We start from the raw sequence: 22764 nt of genomic DNA, 5'->3' as shown, positions 1-22764 counted from the left end.
TATACTCAAATAATATCAGATCATGTCTTGGATGATCTTGATCATCTCTGAATATCATCCAACTCATTTTTGTAGTGAGGTATACCAAATAACGTTTTGAGATCATTTCATAATTTTGTAATATGTATGTGTGCCTTTCTTTTAAAGGATATATGAGCTTTTTTTAATAGTTACTGTGAGACTCCTGTTTTGGAGAAAGAAAGTAAAGAAGTCCCCCATGGACATCAATGATATAGCCTATAGCTAATATTCGATTTATGAGAAAATACACTATAATCATCTAACAAAATGACACAATAGATATACTAAGAAATGTATTATATCAGTTTAAACGGTATTATGCTAATGTTGATATAGCACTATTAAATATAGCTGCATCGGTATAGTTTGAATTCCTTGGCTTCCTGAGGTAAAAAATTAAAATTAAAAAGATAGTGACGAAGCTTTGGGTGAAGCTAAACTCTTTTTACATGATGCATTTGGCTAATGAGACAGTGTTGGTTATTTTGTTAAGCTTGTTGATATATTACATTCTAAGGGGGCATCTTCCCTGTGTAGTGGGGGAAGCTGCCCCTTTACAACATTTTACTATGCATTTAGTTTTATAATAACAAAGTTGTAGTCTGTTATGATTAAATTACCCTCTAAATGTGTTTACCTAAGCATATATACATATTGTGTACCTATTATAGTCATATTCTAATTATATGTATATCAATAAATAATGATTTTTATTTCCAGACATTCTAGACATTAAATGAATTTTTGTTCTTAATTTAAGGGGGCCGTATTACTCCGGTTTACCCTATTAGTTATTACATGATAGCCTATAGTATGGATGACAAACTAAAGTATCACATAATGGTGCAATGCATGGCAAATCTGGCCGATAGTAAACATTGCTATATAGGTTACCAAGGCTTGAGGATAGAGTCTGGAGCTAAACGGACGGCGTGGGGATCTGGAGTCATTGCAGACCGTTCAGGCACTGGCTGCACAAACCACGTTCTTCGTCACAGACTCCCGACTTCCGCTTAGGAGCGGCGCACTGTGTTGGTCACTGATGCGTAGTGATGGGATGGGAGGAGAGCTGAGAGAGAAAGAAAGAGAGAGAGAAAGAGGAGGGAGGGAAGAAGAAGGAGTTGACGGACCTGCTCCTCTGGAACCCAGCTATACTGCTATATGCTCTTAGCAGGCTTTACCAACAAACTGTTCTACTGTAAAATGTCAACACATGCGTTATTATAGCGATCATTGCCGGGAATCGCCAGCATTTATTCGCTCGCGTATCTTCTTCTTGTTGTATTTACCGGCGGCAGCGGCAGCTCTGGATTTGCTCTGAAGAAGAAAAGCACATCTATGGAGATACCGGACAGCGTTTTCGACCTACACCTCTGGATTATGCGTTGATTTTATTATAGGACTGGACACAACGTTTTTGAAGACGACGCAATATTTCTCTCTTGTAGGCTACCGCTATTACGACGCGGCGACCGTGACATATTTTGGGAAGGTAAGTGTATACTATAATACTGTACCCACCGCTTCTTGTCCCCATTGGCAGGGGGTCACTGTAGCCGATTCATTGTTAATGTTAACCGTATTCGTTCCAGTTTGTGTCCTGTATATAAGCGAATGGCCGTATTCCACTTCCACACAAGTGAACGTGTCGTACTTTACCCGTTTCAACCTCGATGTCGTGATAGTGCACCCAACCCAATGTCTCATCGTGCTTTTGTTTTAGGAACACAACAAGTATACATAGGGTAAACTAGAATAACTCCAAATATAACGGGGGTATAGGCAATATCTATAACATGGAAATAGGTCGCATGGTTTCTAATTCACATGGAAATAACGATGTGAAAAAATAGTATAAGCTATATATTTCACTGAGAAGTCTATGCATTTAGTGGTTGCGTGTTCGTTGCAATTTCATTTTACAATTCACCTATTTATTAAAGTATAGCCTATTAATTAATGTGTGGGAGACGAACTTAGTAGTATTCTCAAAGTCTAGAATTATAGCAAATATGAGTAAGATGCCTCTCTCCATAAAGCCTATGACTATAACGAAGAGTCATGTTCAAGTATTACGCAAATTAACAGATGCAATCACCAATCAACATATGTCTCTCTCTCTCTCTCTCTCTCTCTCTCTCTCTCTCTCTCTCTCTCTCTCTCTCTCTCTCTCTCTCTCTCTCTCTCTCTCTCTCTCTCTCTCTCTCTCTCTATCTCTCTCTCTCTCTCTCTCTCTCTCTCTCTCTCTCTTTATCTGTGTGTGTGTGTGTGTGTGTGTGTGTGTGTGTGTGTGTGTGTGTGTGTGTGTGTGTGTGTGCGTGCATGCATGCGTAAAACGTTATCATATAATATCAATCGAGGAAAAGTTCTACTCACTCATGAAGCTGAAATGCCTCTTTGTTTGGGTCTGACAGTTGGGGCCTTGGTCTCCGGCACCCTTGGCATATCATGGCGGACCAAGAGGAGACCTTCGGCCTCCAAAATTCGCCCAGCGGCTCGGATTCAAAGGAGCCGCATAGTAGTGAGAGTAAAGCAGAGAAACCGAATGGAACCTCGAGCAAGTCCCCGTCATCCCAGACAACTTATATTCAACAGGTTAGCAGCAACATACTGTATATAACCTTCACAGCTTCAGGTCAGACATTACTGAGTCTGGTGACGCAGCCGTGGGGCTCGCAAGGCAGATGACTGGTGGTATGTTATGTGAACATTGTACATTGTACATATGTCTATACCGAACACTGTGACCTAATTTTCTTCTTCTAAACTACATGCTATACTATGTTATTTGATACTATCTTGTCTAGCACAGTCTCTGGAGCGTAACAGTAAGAAGCATTTTGTATGAAAGTATTCTGTACTTCTGTATGACAACTATTAAAGAAACTTGAAACTTGAAACTTGAAACTATGCTTGCTGCGTGAAGACGTATAGTATAAGATAGCCTATATACAAAATAGTATAGTACAACATTTAATTCAATATCTTATAATATGTCATATATAGGCTATAGGCCTATTAGCTTATAGCCATGTAGAGTGTACTAATGACAATGAAACATGCCAGAACGATATTGCAGCTTTTAACTGCAGATGCAGATGTCCAAAAGGTTTAGGTCTATAAGGATTTTCTTTTCTTTTTATGCAAGTTACCACCTATAACCATGGGCTTTATATTGTAAATACCCTAGCCTACTGGCTACTTCCAACGTGAAAGTATACAGTTGTCGTAATTAGCATGTTGGGATTTTAACGCTAAAATGAAGTTATTTGTTTAATACAACTTGCATAGTGATTTGACCGCATGGAACTGGAAATATATAGTGACGTGTTTTGGGGATTTTTTTTACCATAGGAATTAGACCAATAACGCTATGCAGTTGTTCACCCAACAATACCTGTATGTTTGTTGTTTTCCTTTGGTGAATTTAATTGGTGAGAAAAGCCCTTTATGATATTTGTTGTTTTATTTTTAAGGGAATGGAAGGAATAAAAGTATATCTGCATGAGAGGGAACTGTGGACGAAGTTCGACGAGGTGGGGACTGAGATGATCATTACAAAAGCGGGAAGGTAAGAAAAATACACAGAAATGCACGCTTGTCTTACTTTTACCACTGGCCACGATCAACACAGTTCAGAAACTGAATATTGGTTGATAGGCTATACGTTGTTTTTATAGCCTATCTTAGCTTCTTTGCTTTGTTTTTAGGCCTTATAGCTTTTTATTTATTATTTGACTCCTGACTCATAACCGCATTTGCGCTTTTCAGTGTGGGCTATTTGCAATTTCTTCATTGCTTTATCATTTTGTAAGTGTAATAGTGTAGGCTAACACGAGAAAAAAAGTATAGGGTGTAAAACTATCTTAGTGGCAATACTGTTATAGCCTGAGGGCCTATAGTATATAGTATTAAATCATAATTTTATAATCGGCCTATAGGCCTTATTATATTGATTTTGATTCAACTCAATGATGTGGAAGACGATTAAATTCTGCGAAACTGGAAAATGTAAGAAATGTAGCTAGCTAATTTTCCCTTTTTTAATATTTTCCTGGTTTGTGTGTGCGTGTGTGGCTTGTTATTGTTTTAGCCAAGCTATTGCGTGAAATCGTTTTCCGTGCGAGATGACATTCAGGAGCTGCGCGTGTGCGACGGCCTTGTCAGCTCCACGCAACCCCTCAGGGCGAATAGTCAAAATAGCGCACGTCAGATGTGAACTTGAATGTGCGTGTTGGTCGGTGGTCCACTGGTCTCTATCTCTCTATACTCATGTCATATTGTTTTGTGGCTCTGAGCTAGTTATCATTCATCGCAGACACGTCTCAATATCCTACCCTGAAGGTTAGAGTCGTAATGTTTCATCACAGCTGCATAAAGCCTTCTACTATTCATTTCCTCCTGTTTCTGGCGCGACGCTACTGAGCATCCCTCTATCCTCTCCCCGTCCCCCGTTGCTTCAGCTCGCTTAGCTATTATTGCCATATCGCCCAGAGGCCCAGGTCCAATCTGTGTGCCACTATCCCCCGTGACAGCGAGATACTTTTCTATTGTCTTCATAGCCCAATTTATGAGAACTGCAGCTATTTGGATGCTCTGTTAATGTTAATATCTCTGAAATGATACAGCATGTCCTCATACTCTACTCCACACTCCAATAAGACCCAAACCTTACACGAAATGTCATGTTTTTTTTTGTTTTTTTTTAGTTTCACTATTTGAGCGGACATATATTAGCATGGTATATCCACGATAAAAAAAAATATATATATTTATCAATACAAATATATGATACGCCTATTAGACATAAACCAATTTAAACCACGATACCAATGGTATTGACACGGTGACACCTTATACCTTTTCGGAAATACCGCACTATGTGATCCCTCTTTGTAATGGAATAGCATGTCTTCAGTTTGTTGTTCACCCCACACGAATTGCAACAGTGTTGTTTTATTAGCGTTTGACTGGAAAATATTTATTTCAATGCAAACACTTATATATGCCCCCATACTTTGGAGTTCACTTTTTGCCATGATATGCAAGTCAATGCCATGCATTTTCTACTGCAAAGAGGGTGCGATATTACACAATTCACATGATTTATTTAGCCTTTTCTTTTCCTGCATATAAAATAAGCTTAGCCTATTTATCGACTCTTGGCTGACATTTGTTTGATTGACGTTTGATATTTTTTTCCCTGTTATTCCAGTTTGCCGAGATTAATTCTAGACCTAATTTATATTTTGTTTTATTGCAGGCGAATGTTTCCCAGCTTCAAAGTGAAGGTCACTGGACTGAACCCCAAAACTAAATACATACTCCTGATGGATGTTGTGCCTGCGGACGACCATCGCTACAAATTCGCTGATAATAAATGGTAGGCTATACGCTTTGTGAAACTATATGCTAGCGCTCCAGTCCTGAGACTGTCGTGTAGCCAATATCCTTATAAACTGTATGTTACAGGAATAAACAATATACTCCTACATTCTGGGCTTTTCACAATAATAAGGTGTTTTGTTTTGAGGGCGTATATATCCCTTCTCGGTTCCACTATGATGGGCAACCGTATTGATTATAGGTTATCTTGACAGACGGATATCGGTAGTCGACATATGAATTCCACAAGAATTATGAACTGCGTATTTTCAAATGGACACCAAGAAAGTTAATTCAGCGAGAGGAGAAACTCCCTGTAGGGGCTGACGTTTTTTTTTGGTGGCGAATGAATGATGATTTTTGCATAGCCCAGAGCTCGACTGCACTGGAACAAGGCTCTCTTTCACATCAATTAAACGTAAACACGCCTGTTTGTTTAGTGCCATGTCCATCTTTCTAACCTTGGTCAAGAATGCATGGTTCGGGTCAGCGCCTTTCAATGTCAGATTTGACCCTTTTGCTGTCTAGTTTTTTCTTTCTTAATTGGAACAAGCTTCATGATATCCTCAAATTAGAATGTTTCCTATTTTTTTTTTAAATAAAATAATAATAATAATAATAATAATAAAAGAAAAAGTAATAAATAAATAAAAAGGCATCTGTGGTGTTATGGGCCAAATATAACCGGCCAGAGAATATTGGCTGTTGATCGTATGGTATCATGATGCAGCATTCAACGTTTAAAAAATCGTGGGCAATTCTGTGGATCAAATTAGACTCAACGAAGATTGAGCTTTGAGTCTAGACACCCTATCCTCCCCTTCCTCCCGCGGAACAATTATTTTCTCGCAGTATGGACTTGTACTCCCAATGCCTCTGCACCCCCTCCTCCTACACGCAGTATGGACATGTACTCCCAATGCCTCTGATTGATTGATTGAAAATTGTATTAACAGATTTCAGAATGGGTACAGTACAGCTCAATACACACAATTGTTAAGGGAGTGCAGACCAGAGAAATACTTTCGTCTTGTTTACATTTTCAATTCATCATAACATAATGACATACATGCCATACAGACAGTACTGTTACATCTCTGCACCCCCCTCCACACATATGGAAACTCAATATTTCTCACAGAATTCGGACACACTAAATTAAGTTGAATGCGAACACACACTCTAAAAGGGACATTGAACACTACATAAACACACACACACACACACACACACACACACACACACACACACACACACACACACACACACACACACACACACACACACACACACACACACACACACACACACACGCACACACACGCACACACACCCACGCACACAAAGAATACAACTCCTCCCTAGTATCACGGGAACTATTTTATTTCTTGCAGATAATCACGGTATCATCGCGTGGGGGGCGTTGCACGATTAACAACATTACACAGATTTCTCGCAACATATGCTATCTTTTTTAGGCTTGTTTGAGTTCTCGCCAATTTCATTCTGCAGAGAGAGCAGCTGAGATCGAGATTGAGGAGGGGATGATATTATGTTAGTATATGATCCTGATCACGATGAGGACACACATCAGTCAGTGAATGAGACAGAAGCTCAACAGGAGGTCTTCATTAGGTCTTATGAAACCCAAGGCAGAGCACAAACTGACAACAAGAATGACCTCAGGGCCACTAGTGTCACGTGTCCAAGATATAAAGACAGCCTTCGAGGTGTATGTTTGTTATTTTGGTTTTAGGCTTTTTACCTTTTTTCTAACATACAGGTCAATTGTGTCCCATAACACCACAGATGTCACTATGGTCAATAATGTAAGGTTATAAAAAATAATAATAATAAAAAAATAAATTTTTACCGAAAACGAGCGGTATAGTCTTGGGACCAAAAATAAAAAGTGATTTTATGGTTATGTATGGATAATAAATTAGTTATTATTGGATGACAATCATTGTTTTTTAGTGTTTTGTGCTGAGTTAAAACATGGGTTAAATCTGACCCGCCAACAGAAAAGGGGCGTGCAACTTACTAACACATTAAGGAAGGTTAAAGCGGATAATCACGTGCCAATACCGACGATAATGACCTGCCTTAAGCATATTGAACTAATTCCTCTCTTGATCATCAACCACTTTTGGGAAAACAGCACAGCTCCAAATGACCGTATACGTGACCCATGATAATCCAAAAGCAATTCAAGCTCCCAAAGGTATCAGACTATATTGTATACATTGTATACTACAATTTGGTGATTCATAAAACGTAGTGTAAGTTTACAAAGTTTCCAGGCATGTAAACGTAGGCCTACAATTTGCCTATTTCGAAATAAGTAATCCCGAATGCGTAATTGCTCGGCCTATTGTCTATCTTCTAGTCTAATTAATTTAAACGCTCTGAAACTCTGCTATATGCATCGCTAACAGATGGAATATACATAATTTATGTTATTATTCCGAATAATAATTCTAATTATTTGGGCATTGCGGCATATAGTGTAAAGTGCAGCGTTTTAGTAATAGGATGGCATAATCAATTGAACATGAGTGACATGATTATTCTACAAGTAGAACAAAGGGTATAGGGACCGCACTCAAGGAATATCGTTTGTTTTAATATACGCACCTGAGTTATACGCACCATGATTATTCTACAGCAACATGTCCACCAGTATATCTACACCCGTGAATAATACAGTCATGTTCCTGTTGACGAGATACGGTTCATTTACGTTTTGACATTTCGCCTATAGCAGCGAGCGAGTCATATGCCTTTATAGCTCAAGATGGCTCATAATGGGCTTGGTCGAGTTGGCTAAATGTGTGCGTTTCGAGGTGTTTATCTATTTATTACTAAAATATTTGCAACACATCCATACTTAATTTTAGCATTTAGCATTTGAAAAAGTTTGTATTTTGTACTTGGTTGTACTTTAGTTTGTATATTGTATATTTTGTATAGTGTTTGGACTTTATTCTTACTTTCTTTACTTCACATTATCAGGTGGCTCATACATAACCCCTTTCACTGTAATACAGTACATGTTGTACTATGTAACTAATAAAAACAAAACTTGAACTCATATAAGTGGACTTGGTCGAGTTGGCTAAATATGTGCATTTCGAGGTGTTTACGTGTGACTGTGTTGCTGTGATGCAGGTCTGTGACCGGGAAGGCCGAGCCCGCCATGCCCGGTAGACTCTACGTTCACCCGGACTCTCCCGCCACGGGGGCGCATTGGATGAGGCAGCTCGTCTCCTTCCAGAAGCTCAAACTGACCAACAACCACCTGGACCCTTTCGGACACGTAGGTTTACAGTGTTTTAAAGCATTATGCCTTCAGCCTGTTTAACGTTGTGGCGGTATGTATTCCTCAGAATTAGTAGGCCTTTAAATCCAAGATTGCTTTTTTTTTTTCGTTTTATTCTCTCAAACATCTGCGTTCATGAGGAATAAGAGCCAGATAGTTAGAGAGACCATGGTGTCCATTTCTCGACTTTTAGTCATTATTTCAAACTGCCCTTTTCTGATCCATGCCTTACTCAAAACAACAAATCATCACTTACTTCATCAATGTGCTTCCATTCTACAAATGGGCATGCTGGCAGAAGGTTTTCATAAAAGGCTGGCAGAAGGTTTTCATAAAAGTTTAACGTGCTCGTGACATTGTGGCCAAATTAGATGTCTTATTAGACGCTATGCAGCAGTATTATACTAATTATAAATAGACCTATAGTCATGCAAGAAAACAACTAAGCAATTGTGTCATCACAAATGGTTGTACAAAACAGCACCAATAGATATTTATAGGACCAGAGATACGATTGTAAGAAATGTTTGATACAATTGCAATGTTTAATGAGTTCAATTCTGCAGTCAGTGTTGAGAAAAATAGTCCCATGCTTTGTGCATTCTCTTTATAGTTTCATGCTTTGTGCATTCTCTTTCATATAGTTTCATGCTTTGTGTTTTCTCTTTCATTCAATAACTAGTTTCATGCTTTGTGTTTTCTCTTACATTTAGTATAGTTTCATGTTTTGTGTTTTCTCTTTCATTAGACTAGTTTCATGCAGCTTTGTCTTTTCTCTTTCATTAGACTATAGTTTCATGCTTTGTTTTCTCTTTCATTAGACTATAGTTTCATGCTTTGTTTTCTCTTTCACTAGTTTCATGCTTTGTGTTTTCTCTTTCATTAGACTAGTTTCATGCTTTGTGTTTTCTCTTAAATTTAGTAGACTAGTTTCATGCTTTGTTTTCTCTTTCATTAGACTATAGTTTCATGCTTTGTGTTTTCTCTTTCATTAGACTATAGTTTCATGCTTTGTGTTTTCTCTTTCATTAGACTATAGTTTCATGCTTTGTGTTTTCTCTTTCATTAGACTATAGTTTCATGCTTTGTGTTTTCTCTTTCATTAGACTATAGTTTCATGCTTTGTGTTTTCTCTTTCATTAGACTATAGTTTCATGCTTTGTGTTTTCTCTTTCATTAGACCAGCGGTTCCCAAACTTTTTTGGCCGTGCACCCCCTGTCACCTCCCGACCTAGCTGCGCACCCCCCAATGGGTTTCCGTTAGAAAAAATTGTTGCCGGTCTCCGTGCACAGATGAAGCACACCTGTGTCAGACACGCCAGAGACATTATTGTTTATTATTATTATTATTCAAACGTACGTTTTTTATTAAAACGTTTCTTGAATTTCATGATTTACACAGTGAAAATCCCCATTTGAAATAATGTATATTAGTTTTATTAGTAAAATAACACCATAGCACTGCCATTAGCCTTTTCATGTGCACGCACCACCTTGAGGGTGCTCGCGCACCACAAGGGGTGCATGCACCACAGTTTGGGAACCACTGCATTAGTTTCATGCTTTGTTTTCTCTTTCATTAGACTAGTTTCATGCTTTGTGTTTTCTCTTTCATTAGACTATAGTTTCATGCTTTGTGTTTTCTCTTTCATTAGACTATAGTTTCATGCTTTGTGTTTTCTCTTTCATTAGATATAGTTTTATGCTTTGTTTTCTCTTTCATTAGATTATAGTTTCATGCTTTGTTTTCTCTTTCATTAGACTATATTTCATGCTTTGTTTTCTCTTTCATTAGACTATAGTTTCATGCTTTGTTTTCTCTTTCATTAGAGTTTCATGCTTTGTTTTCTCTTAGACTATAGTTTCATGCTATGTTTTCTCTTTCATTAGACTAGTTTCATGCTTTGTTTTCTCTTTCATTAGACTAGTTTCATGCTTTGTTTTCTCTTTCATTAGACTATAGTTTCATGCTTTGTTTTCTATTTCATTAGACTATAGTTTCATGCTTTGTCTTCTCTTTCATTAGACTAGTTTCATGCTTTGTTTTCTCTTTCATTAGACTAGAGTTTCATGCTTTGTGTTTTCTCTTACATTTAGTAGATAGTTTCATGCTTTGTGTTTTCTCTTACATTAGACTATAGTTTCATGCTTTGTGTTTTCTCCCTTACATTTAGTAGACTATATTTTCATGCTTTGTGTTTTCTCTTACATTATAGACTATAGTTTCATGCTTTGTGTATTCTCTTTCATTTAGTAGACTGCAGTGCAGGCTTCAATATCAGAAGGCATATTGGCAGAAGGTTTTCATAAAAGTTGAATGTGTTTGTGACATTGTGGCCAAATGAGACGTTTTGTTGGCTACAACTGAGCAGCAGTATTCTACTAATTATAAATAGAGTCATGCAAGAAAACAACTAAGCAATTACATTATCAACAAATATCAAATATCAATAGATATTTATAGGGCCAGAAATATGATTGTAAGAATGCAGACTTAATAAGAAATGTATTTGAATAATGTTGGATACAATTGAAGTGTTTAATGTGTTGAGAAAAATAGTCTCATGCTTTGTTTTCTCTTTCATTTAGTAGTTTTTAATGCTTTGTATTTTCTCTTTCATTTGGTAGACTAGTTTCATGCTTTGTGTTTTCTCTTTCATTTAGTAGACTACTTATTGCATATAAAATTGAAATGAATGATTTGTTATATATTATTACTAACATAATTAGCTGTATATGGTTTTTGCATGTGTGTGTGTGTGTGTGTGTGTGCGTACGTACATGTGTGTGTGTGTGTGTGTGTGTGTGTGTGTGTGTGTGTGTGTGTGTGTGTGTGTACTACATGCAAGTAGTTGTGTGTGTCAACCTTGAGAACGAATGCTCCATCATTAGCAAATAAACTGGAATTTAAAACTCCAACCCACATTTCACATTAATATTTTCATAAATTGATGTTCTCTACATTTGTGAGTGGTATGAAGAGATAATCCAATGAGTGTTAGTGAGTGTGAGTGTGTGTCTGTATGTGTGTGTGTGTGTGTGTGTGTGTGTGTGTGTGTGTGTGTGTGTGTGTGTGTGTGTGTGTGTGCTTTCACCTGTGTACACACACTCACTCACTCACTCACACACACACTCACACACACACACACGCGGACACACACACGCACACACACACACACACACACGCACGCACACAGACAAATACAAGCAAGCGACTATATGGTCACATGGCTCTTGCATTGGCTGTGTGTGAGAATTGATAGTGATTGTTGCCTTGCCAAAACGCAGCTGGTAGGAAGAAATTTGAGCTCAGTTGGAATGTGAGCGGTGTTGTAAATTCCGGGCCAGAATGCATTTTTGATTGGTTGCAGTGGTTCCTGGCTTGCCCTCTTTCGTGCCGGGAGACAGCACCATGGGATTCATAAATGAAATACTGGTGGACGGCCAGAAAAATACTCCATCAGCTTGTTGGTCCAGCTGGTTGAAATAACTGCGAGACGATTTATAATTACTATAGCGCTCAGACCCGGGGCTGAGACATGACAGTGATGTAGGTTGGCCAGGAGACGGACCATAGTGGGACTTTTCTCCTTCTAGAAACCTCATAATTAGACAGACTCAACAGACAGAGAGAGCAGGACCTCACCTCCTGGCTCCCTCCCATGGGCTCAGGACGGTTGTGACAGAGCAGAGGCTAAAAGCAAGCTGAATTTTCCACAGGACTTATGTGTTTCGCATCCAGTTGCAGAGTTAATCATTTGAGAGTTGTATACCTGTGTCAAAGAGGATGTCAGAGCAGGTTGACAACATGTGTTCCTGAAATGTGGTTGGTTCTCTTCTGCTGTGGTGGCATATTACACACAACACAGACCACATGACCACATCTATTGATAATACAGTATAGTCTATATGTGTTATTATGTGTATATGAAAGCAACCTTAGTAGTGGCAGTATACTTGTATGGCAGATGTAGTGGGGGATAGTACATGCGCCACCATGTCAAATTGGCATTTTCCTCTGTTCCTCTGTTCCAAACATCTCAAGAAGGTCTACTTGTTTTTATCTCAGTTTCCATAGTGAATGGCAGGCTTTTTTTTTTACTTTGATCCCTTTCTCAACTCTTGCAACATTGCTCAGTGTTATTGCACCCCACCCCACCCTTCTCAATTTGCTCCTGCACTCGTCTCTCGTGTCTTCCCACACATGTTTTGGCCGGCGAGGGTGGAGTGTGAAGATCCCACTGTTTATATTCCGCTGGCAGTGTGCAATGAGCAATAGATGATGGTGTACAAAGCCTGTTAATCCCGCGGCTCGGGGAAACCCTCTGATGTGGTCAGACTTGAAAGGAGAGGCCAGCGGCTTGAGACCCGGAGCAATCCCTCACTATCATTAAATACTATCACCCAGAGGCACGGGGGAACGCAGATACGGGGACCCCAGGCGGGGCAGCGGCTGGGCCGCGGGGAGACGAGGCGTGTGCTAGGGGCCCCCGGTGGGTGGTCTAACAGCACCCTACCCCCCCCCCCCGCTTCCCAGCCCTAACGTACATACTGGACTTTGAGAGCCCACAGTCTGTGGCGCATGCTAGTTTTTTTTCTTCCAGAATGAAAATGTACATTTAGACATTTTCTAGGCAACTCCCTGCATATCACATTTAAAACCAATGCAACGAGAAGTATTTTTAGCTCCTTTTCAAAACCCATCCAGTGTTGTGTGGTAAAAGCAGTTTTATAGTATTTACATTGATGGCGTTGTTGTTGTTGCTGTTGTTCACAAGCTTAGAGATCTCTCCCCAGACAGAATGGATGCCACTAATGAACGCTTGATGTAACCTATTTTTAGTTTTTAATTCATGCACTGTTCAATTTAGTTCACTTGTAAAAAAAAAAGTTTCACTCCTGAATCCAAATGTAAACAAAAGGGTAGTTCCCACCACAGAGATTCAAAACATGGGATAAGACATTTCTTTTTTTTTGCATTCCCAAATTGATTGACAAGGCTCTTGGTGTAGGGATAACACCATATGACATCACACAAGTTGACTGAAGCTGTTTACATTTCTAAACAATTAAATAAATCAGTAGGCTACTTTAGTGAGAGATTTGGACAATTGGATTAGAACAAGGATTGTTAAATTACAGGTAAAGCAAATTGAGAGATTTGTTTCTAAACACATTATAGTTGCTGAAAACATGTGAAAAGACTACGTAGAACTGAATTGTGGCATTATAATGTTAAACATTTTTGTGCTCAGAATTTTTGGGTGGGCCTGAAATTATGTGTGTGGGCCATTAAGTTAACAATTAGTTCACGGTAGCTCATTGTTATTAGCTCATATATATGTATATAAAAGGGTCTATGACTGTAGTACGCTGTCATAGATGCGTTAAAAGCATCCCAACGGTGCTCTGTCTTTGTCGGACCGCAAGGCATTCTGGTTATGCACGCCCCATGGGGGGGATCTTGTCTCTCCCAGGCCAGCACAACTATGGAGCTCTTGCCCTATAGCCCAGCCTTGTATGTTCTCATGTGCAGACCAACAGCACATAATCCCTAGACCCTAACCTCATTATGGTCTCATGTGCAGACCAACAGCACATAATCCCTACAGCCCATCCTCGTATGGTCTCATGTGCAGACCAACAGCACATAATCCCTACAGCCCATCCTCGTATGGTCTCATGTGCAGACCAACAGCACATACAGCCCATCCTCGTATGGTCTCATGTGCAGACCAACATCACATACAGTAATCCCTACAGCCCATCCTCATTATGGTCTCATGTGCAGACCAACAGCACATAATCCCTACAGCCTTGTATGGTCTTGTGTGCAGACCAACAGCACATAATCCCTACAGCCTAACCTCATTATGGTCTCATGTGCAGACCAACAGCACATAATCCCTACAGCCCATCCTCGTATGGTCTCATGTGCAGACCAACAGCACATAATCCCTACAGCCCATCCTCGTATGGTCTCATGTGCAGACCAACAGCACATAATCCCTACAGCCCATCCCCGTATGGTCTCATGTGCAGACCAACATCACATAATCCCTGCAGCCTAACCTCATTATGGTTTCATCTGTGTACCAACATTCTGAATCTCAACTCGCAGTTGAAATAACACTGGATTATAAATTTTGCAAAAGTGTTCTTTCCACCTGCACGTTCCAAGACCTGTGCATATCTAACCATAATTGATACACTCCAAAATCCTGGAAAGCATTTACTATATTGCAGCCTCCATTAAGCCATATAAGTGTTGCTCTTAAAGGCTGTTGAAATTTAAAATGAATAAATAAATAAATTTTTCTCGTTTTAACTATTTCTCCCATCTCCCCAATTGAGATGTTATGCCAATTCCCCCCTGGTCATTGCGCTGCCCTACTGTTGGTCTGGGGAGGGTGTATCACATGCCTCCTCTGTCATCAGCTGCTTCTTTTCATGTGATAGCAAGGAGTTTCACTGGGAGAGCGTAATGCGGAGGTTCACGCTATCTCCCCCAGATCTCCTCCCTGCTGAACAAGCGCCCCGAATGACGAGTAGGGCTGCTCGATTATGGCGAAAATGATAATTACAATTATTTTGATTGATATTGAAATCACAATTATTAAACAGGATTACTGAGAACATCATAAGACGACGGCTGAATTTGTTTTACCTTTCTTCTCGACCAAAGGCTGCCTTTCTGTCATCTTACAAGTTACCAAAGATGTTTCAAAATAACTGGAGAAACGCGCCATGGCTCCCTCCTCCCTCTCAACATGAGCTGAAACTACTGTTTGGGTTTGAGGGGGAGGAGCTGAGCACACCGCTGTGAAAGGAAGGGTGCGCTGCATTTACAACACAAGAAATCCTATGAATCTATGCATGATTGTGGGAAGTCAAAATCATAATTGAAAATTAAACTTGATTAATCGCCCAGCCCTAACGACCTGTTACGACCAGGACTCATACCCCACTGGCTTCCCACCCCCGAACACTGGCAACTGCATTCGTAGGGACGTCTCACCAAGCCACAGGTACCACTGCTGGGAATCGAACCCGGGTCTCTGCGGTGGTATAGGCGAGTGCATAGACCTCTACACTACCCATCTTCCACGTCCCAATACAAAGCACGATTACATGATGAAACAAAAACAAGTTCAATTGAAAATTCATAATGGATGACTGCATGGTCTCTGTGCTTCAGTGGCTCTGGGACTTGGGGGTCATTCCTTTTTTTATCCACTTCTTCTCCCATTTTTCTATATTTTCTCCCATCCCAATTTCGTATCATCCAATTCAACCCTCCCCTGTCACGAACGCTGTTTCTTGCCTCCCACAAGCCGGCTGCAATGTGGACTAAGTCATACATAGCACAAGTCCCCTCCGGTACTTGAGGTAACAGCAGTCGCATCTTTTCACCTGCGCAGCTCGATCTCTCAGTGGCGAGGAGTAACGCGTGGGAGGCTCACGCTGCCCCCGACACTTCCTGATTCTACTGCGCAGGCACCAACCGACCTGTAGGAGTCGCTGTCCACAACGCCCGATCCCCACCCATCAGTTTCCCACCCCCTAATACGGCCAATGTGTATTAGTACGGACGGCCAGCTAAACTGAAAGCAATGTGGAGCGCTGGGCTCGAACAGGCAAGCCCAGCGTCTCCATCATTCGTGGCGAGCGCCTTGCCCACTACGCCACGTAGCCGCCCTGGACTTGGGGGTCATTCCTTTGTAGTACTACAAGATGCCCTGGCCGGCACTGAAGGTCAGGGCAGCCCTTTCTCTCTTCTCTACAGCGTGCGTGCAGTGAAAGGCAGGTACAAAAACAACCTCACAGATAAGAAATAGAAGGAATGCCTGAGGGCAGGGGAGGGGGAGGTGGGGACGGGGAGTCCTGTTTTGTTATCTCTAAATGTAAGTGGATTTAATGAAATTAAAAACCATTACATTGTTCACGGTCGATGCCCATGACTCCCCCAGTCTGTCAGAACAATTAGACTTAAGGCCTGCGGACAGGAAGGGCCTCATGAGAGGAGTCCAGGGCTCAAGTTCAACTGGGTGGACCGCGTCTTAGCGTCGCCAGGCTATAGCCACTGGTCATCACTTAGCACAGACTAGGTTAGCCAGGTCAGGGGCGGGGGTGTGGGTTCCAACGACCGCTCTTCTGCTCTGACAAACTTGTACTGTCATGTGATGTAATCAGCGTTGTGTTGCGTTGATATATCACTGAATTGGCCCTGCAGGTGGTAACAGGTTTGTGGGTTATGTAAGCCTTTACAGTACAGTTGCTTCATATAGATTTGGTATTAAGATCAAACAGGCATGGCCCAGAAGTTTCTGAATGCTATCAGCGATGGAGGTATTACAATTATCATAAAGGTTGCCATGTCTTTATGTTTAGTTTTTTTGAATGGCACAAAGGCTATAGTTTAATTAGCCTATATTTTGAAACTCAATAAAAAGTTTCTATGACGGTGATCCGTGCTGAAATTGCGCAAAGAGAAAGAGATAATTATAGTCTGTTTCCTCAAGGAAGGTTTAAATCAAGGCTTTTTCAAACTGTGGGGGGGGACCTTGGAGAATCTCTAATGAGAATAATGAGCACATTACAATAGCATTGTGCCTATATGCAGTACAGCACATCATCTGTCCCAGATTGACAGTAATGAAACAGTGGTATGTCAACTGTTATGTTATTACATTAAATGCTATAGTTAGCACACTTTTCTTTGCAGAAAGGAATGCCCAGATGCAATTATGGAAAAAGCACTTACTGTGTTAACTCTAATATGGGCAACACAAAGACTGATCCTAAAAATGCAATGCAGTAGTCAGAGAAATGCCCCAAAACGACTTAAATGATTCAAGGTATGTTTGAAATGACTGCAACACGTTCATTGGGAGCTTCCAAGAGCCCCATGACTTAAAGGGTAATTCAAAAATCCTGTGTATAGGCCTATATAGATACCTTTTGGATTTGCAAACCATCCCAAGGGTTCTGGAAACAGCCCAGAAGAACCCCAATCCCAGATTTCTTTAAAATAATTCTGAGGCATTCTCCTACGTGGAGAGTTGGACGACGTCGTTCCACTTGCGGTCCACTGTCAAACATCATGCCAAAAGAGGAAGTAAACTAACCTATGCTACCTTTACTCGTATTATTTCGCCTTAACATATTGAATAAATACTATTATATTATTGTTCCTATTACTGTACTATTTTTGTCTCTTTTATAAAATAGCCGCCCGACATTTGGTGCCAGGTGAAGCTCCACTATATACATTGTGGGGACTGGAGCACTTTGATTGTCTATAAAAGCGCTATATAAATGTAATGATCATTCATTCATTCATTCATTCATTCATTCATTCATTCATTCATTCATTCATTCATTCATTCACTCATTCATTCATTCATTCATTCATTCATTCATTCATTCATTCATTCATTCATTTCTTTCAAACATATTAAATATTTCACGGCGTCTGTGCTACCTTGTTTATTTACTGTGTCCATGGCAGTCAGGTCCGTTTACTTTTCTGATAACAACTCGAAAAATGTTGAGAGAAGCTTCATTTTGTGTTATTTACGATACTCTGTATACACCCAATTCAAGTTATTGCCACATTTTCTTTCAAACTAATTTGGTCGAGGATATCCGGATTTGGTACAGATTTAGGCTCTCTGTGATTGAGCAGGCTGTGAGATGTACAGTCAGAAGTATAGCACTGATTCTGGTTTCGACAGAGAGGGCACTCTAGCAATCGAATGATATAGCGTGCATTTTCCTCCCCGTAGATTATCCTCAACTCCATGCATAAATACCAACCCAGGATCCACATCGTGAAAGCGGATGAAAACAACGGCTTTGGCTCCAAAAACACCGCCTTCTGCACGCACGTCTTCCCCGAGACGGCATTCATTGCCGTCACATCTTATCAGAACCACAAGGTAAGAGCTTCATTGGAAGATGTTGCTGCATTATTTATTTACAAGTTAAATGATATAACACTTTGCGGTTAATTCCAGTGCGTGGTGTAATCCCTAATTAGATATTTTGACAGGGTCCCTGGAAAAGTTTTGCCGAGACCGAGACCATGCAGGTATAACACTACGAAGACATGTCGGTTTATGATACATTAATTTATTGCCGTGCATTCAAGAGTATAGTATAGACATAATAGCTTTCACGAAAGCAAACAATAGCCTATTAGGTAAATAAATAGAAACATTAGAGTTTAATTGGATGTTGCACATTTCCCAGGATTGTGCCACAGCCCAACAGTTGATAAATAGGCGGTTTAGCTAAAAGTTTGCAATGCGTCCTTTCGCCACACGAGTCGTCATCGCGAGCTGCAGCAGAGCAGGTCGGATTATCACTGATATCATATTCAGCCATTAACAGGTGAAAGTTGTACTGGAACAGGCAATACCTCAAGAGATTTACACTAAAAAGTGAGAGATTGAGCCTGCTAAAGTAGTTTGGAGACTTTGCGTGGGATTATTAGACTATCATTATTATTTTTTTAATTATTATGTAATTATATTCGAATAACGCATTATTTGATCGATTTTATTTTGACAAACAACTCAACAATGTTTTACTACATATTAATCTCATTATATTATGCACTGATTTAGTTATATTCATCTCTAGACTATTATGCACGGGTTTTAGTTATCTATTCACAGACTATTAGAATATGCACTTGTTTAGTTCTATTTATTAATCTAGGCTATATATCAGGATATGCACGGGTTTAGTTCTCATCTAAACTATTAGAATATATGCACGGGTTGTTGTTCCATTTGATAGGTTATTGGGCAATAGGCTACTATTGTGACTTGGCATAACTGTTGGTGTTTTGGTAGAATTTCAAAAGTTATCCTGTTCCCATTTGATCAAGCACATTTTATAGATTGGAATATACAATTATAATAATGGTTTGCAATTAAAACTCTTACTTGGCTGACTATAGGGCCGTTTCCTTGAACACGTGTTGCGCTTATGAGGCCCTTGTGTGGGCGTATGGTTTATTCTCGCATAAATATTTCTATAGGGTGATCCTATACAGATTTCATTTCATTTCAATTTAAATATATATTCACAATCAAATGTATATTGGCTCAAATCAACTTTTTGGTCGACACTGCATTGAACAACTGTTACGATACCTCAGATGTATTTCCAATTCAACTTGAAAATAAAAATACATTGGACATTAGGATTGGCCTATAATTAAATTGGGCTCTCTGATATATATATTTTGTGGTAAACAACAGCTGTTGTTTTGTGTGGAAATGCTTGCATGGGGTATACACTTGGCCTATACGCCTTTTACTTCAAACTTTGGCTCAATTTCCACAGCTATACCCCTGAGAAAAGAAAGAAGGGAAACTTTTCTTGAATTCTTGAGTAGCCTACTAAAACGCTTATAGGGGCTTGAATCATTTGTAAACGGTGTCTGTTTAACATCCGTTTAACTATGTCGGAGTAAGTTTTTCGAGTGGGGCAGAGGGAATAATGGAGAGGGGGCGAGGGCCCATAATGTCTCCGCCGCCAATCCCAACTCTCAACGTTTCTGGGAACAGGAAGCCCAAATGACCGAAACTCTGAACGAACCATTAATTACCTCCAAGCAGGTTATTGGGACCTGAGATCGCAACTGTGGGCTAATTATTAGGTCTTGCCAGACGTCCAGAAAAGCAATCTTTTTTTATTTTCTTGTGCTTTTACCTCAAGTGTCTAATACAGGTCGACCATCTGCCAACTCGCTTATAGGCCTCGTGTATTAGGGAAAGTGACGTGCGTCCACCTCACCTGTTTGTCTTTACAACAACAAAACTACACGAGTCTCTGTTTTAAATCTATAACCTAATTCAAACAATTACTTTTTTCAAAATAGCGTGCTTTCTTTAGGCTGTTTTCCTAAAGAATACAATACAAATAAAAATAATAATAAATAAAAAGGATGGTGATATCCTAACTTTTGCACGTTTGTTTGAATGGTTTGTTCATTTTAAAATAATTATTTCCAACCTCTATGACTGCTTTAGCGTATCCTATATCACCCGTTGGGGAGACAGTGGCTCGGGAGGTAGAGCAGTCGTCTGGCAATCCGGAGGTTCCCGGTTCGATTCCCGCTCTTCCCGGGCAGCTTGTCGAAGTGTCCTTGAGCAAGACACTTGATTTAACCCCTAATTGCTCCCGATGAGCAGGTTGGCACCTTGCATGGTTGCCTCCGCCGTCGGTGTGTGAATGTGTGAGTAAATGGGTAAAATGTGAGGAACAAATTGTAAAGCGCTTTTGATAAAATCACTAAAATCCTGTTGTCTGTGTGTGACCATATACATTAGACATAATAGTCTAATTTATATTGGATTCTGTTCATTTTACAATAGCTAAATGTTATTAAAACACAACAAATTGTTGAGCATAGGCCTACATGCTGTATTATTGAAATAGTACAAAAGAATACCTCACAATACATTTATTCTGCAAAATATCCATATACTGTGAGCTAGAGCGCCATAAGGTGTTTTACAAAAAATTGTTTGCTTTCTCCGTGTCCCGCCAAAGACGAGAAGAAACTAAAGCAAAGTATTTTTTGCAAAATACCTTGTTATGGTGCAGAGCAAACTATTTTTTGCCCGTCTCCTTTTTTGGCAAGCGTGTGGTGTGGCAAACATGTCAACAAGTCTATTTTACTCACCTTTTATTCCAAATTTGCAGATATTAAATAATGCATACATTATGCCAGGCTCGCTGTGCGTTAACGAGAAGCTATAGGAAAATGTCTCAACAAAAGAGATTTTACAAGGTTTGGTGAGAGTGTGAGCCAGCATGCAGACAAACCTCCAGTATGGTCAGAAGACTGGAAACAACGCGACAAGTGCCAACTAATTACCTGACAAGAAGGCGGGAAGCACACGAGAACTGCCAACTAATTACCTGCCAGAAACCACTGCTCACAAGTGGGATATCCCTGGATTCTGTAACCTCATTAATAGGTTGTATTAGGCCACTATAGACTATTTTGAGGCGGCCTTCAAAACTTCTACCTCATTATCTTTTTTATTAGATTAATACAATTTCAAGAATTTAGATTGAAAGATAAAGCCGGATGAAGCGAAACTTTCGCCATCAACTATAGGCCTACAGCTTTGATTTAATTTTTTATTCGAGTAGACTAAAGTACAAATATATCAAATATATATAATTTTTTATAAAAAAAACGGTAGTAGGCTATAGATTTCTTTTAATTAAAATGACTTATTTTATATTTCTTTTCAAAGGAGAAAGTTATTTCAGATTCACTTGAGACTGACCATTAACCACAATTTACACTTTTCACGGTTTTCACACAAAATATAATAGTCCCATAGCCCTTTTTTAATTTCTTGAATTAATGCTTCCAATATCTCTCTTTTTCTGTTATTGTTGTTGTTGTTGTTGTATGTTGTTGCTGGGGCTGTGCTTATTTCAACATAAAACGTTGCTAAGGTTTCCTTTTATTTGACTTTTTTGTCCTTTTTAAAATTATTATTATTATTATTATTATTATTATTATTTTGCAGATAACCCAGTTGAAGATTGAGAACAACCCATTTGCAAAAGGCTTCCGTGGGAGTGATGATATGGAGCTACACAGGATGTCCAGAATGCAGAGGTATAGTCAAAGTTTCCCACTAATCACTCAGATCACCAGAGGTTGTCCGACTACACACACCTTCTCTGAAGCCTTCCTCTAATTCTTCAATTGATCCGATGCTCCTATCCTATTCAGGGCTATACTGATTAGCCACAGCTGAACCATTGGTAAACTAGAAATGAGTGGATAAATGTAACCACAATTAGATAGGGATTACTGACATCCTATAGTTGCAATGTCACTTAACAAAGCCTGTTGTAATCCCCCAATCACTCAAATGTAAACCAGACCTGTCCTGTGATGTAAGTGTAGTTCTTGAGCTTGAGCCAGTCTCCATGTTGAAGACTTTTATGGCTGATCTGGCAGACCATCTGAAACACGAGTGCGACATCTC

General features: G+C 39.7%; 1 protein-coding gene across 1 annotated transcript in view; it reads left to right on the top strand.

The window, feature by feature from the left end:
• Positions 1-2469: 2469 nt before the first annotated feature.
• tbx5a (T-box transcription factor 5a) overlaps positions 2470-22764 on the top strand; it is a gene marked incomplete at both ends in the record, with an annotated part of 24110 nt that continues 3815 nt past the window's right edge. The window contains 6 exons of the mRNA XM_084324318.1: positions 2470-2616; positions 3498-3592; positions 5285-5404; positions 8578-8725; positions 18517-18669; positions 22297-22388. Of these exons, the coding sequence (XP_084180444.1) occupies positions 2470-2616; positions 3498-3592; positions 5285-5404; positions 8578-8725; positions 18517-18669; positions 22297-22388 (755 nt within the window). The remainder of the gene's footprint in view (positions 2617-3497; positions 3593-5284; positions 5405-8577; positions 8726-18516; positions 18670-22296; positions 22389-22764) is intronic.

This window comes from Notolepis coatsorum (genome assembly GCF_963971535.1).
Source record: "Notolepis coatsorum genome assembly, chromosome: 11".
In the NCBI taxonomy this organism is placed as follows: domain Eukaryota; kingdom Metazoa; phylum Chordata; class Actinopteri; order Aulopiformes; family Paralepididae; genus Notolepis; species Notolepis coatsorum.
Note: the sequence above shows the minus strand (reverse complement) of the source record. Positions and strands in the feature narration are given on the sequence as shown.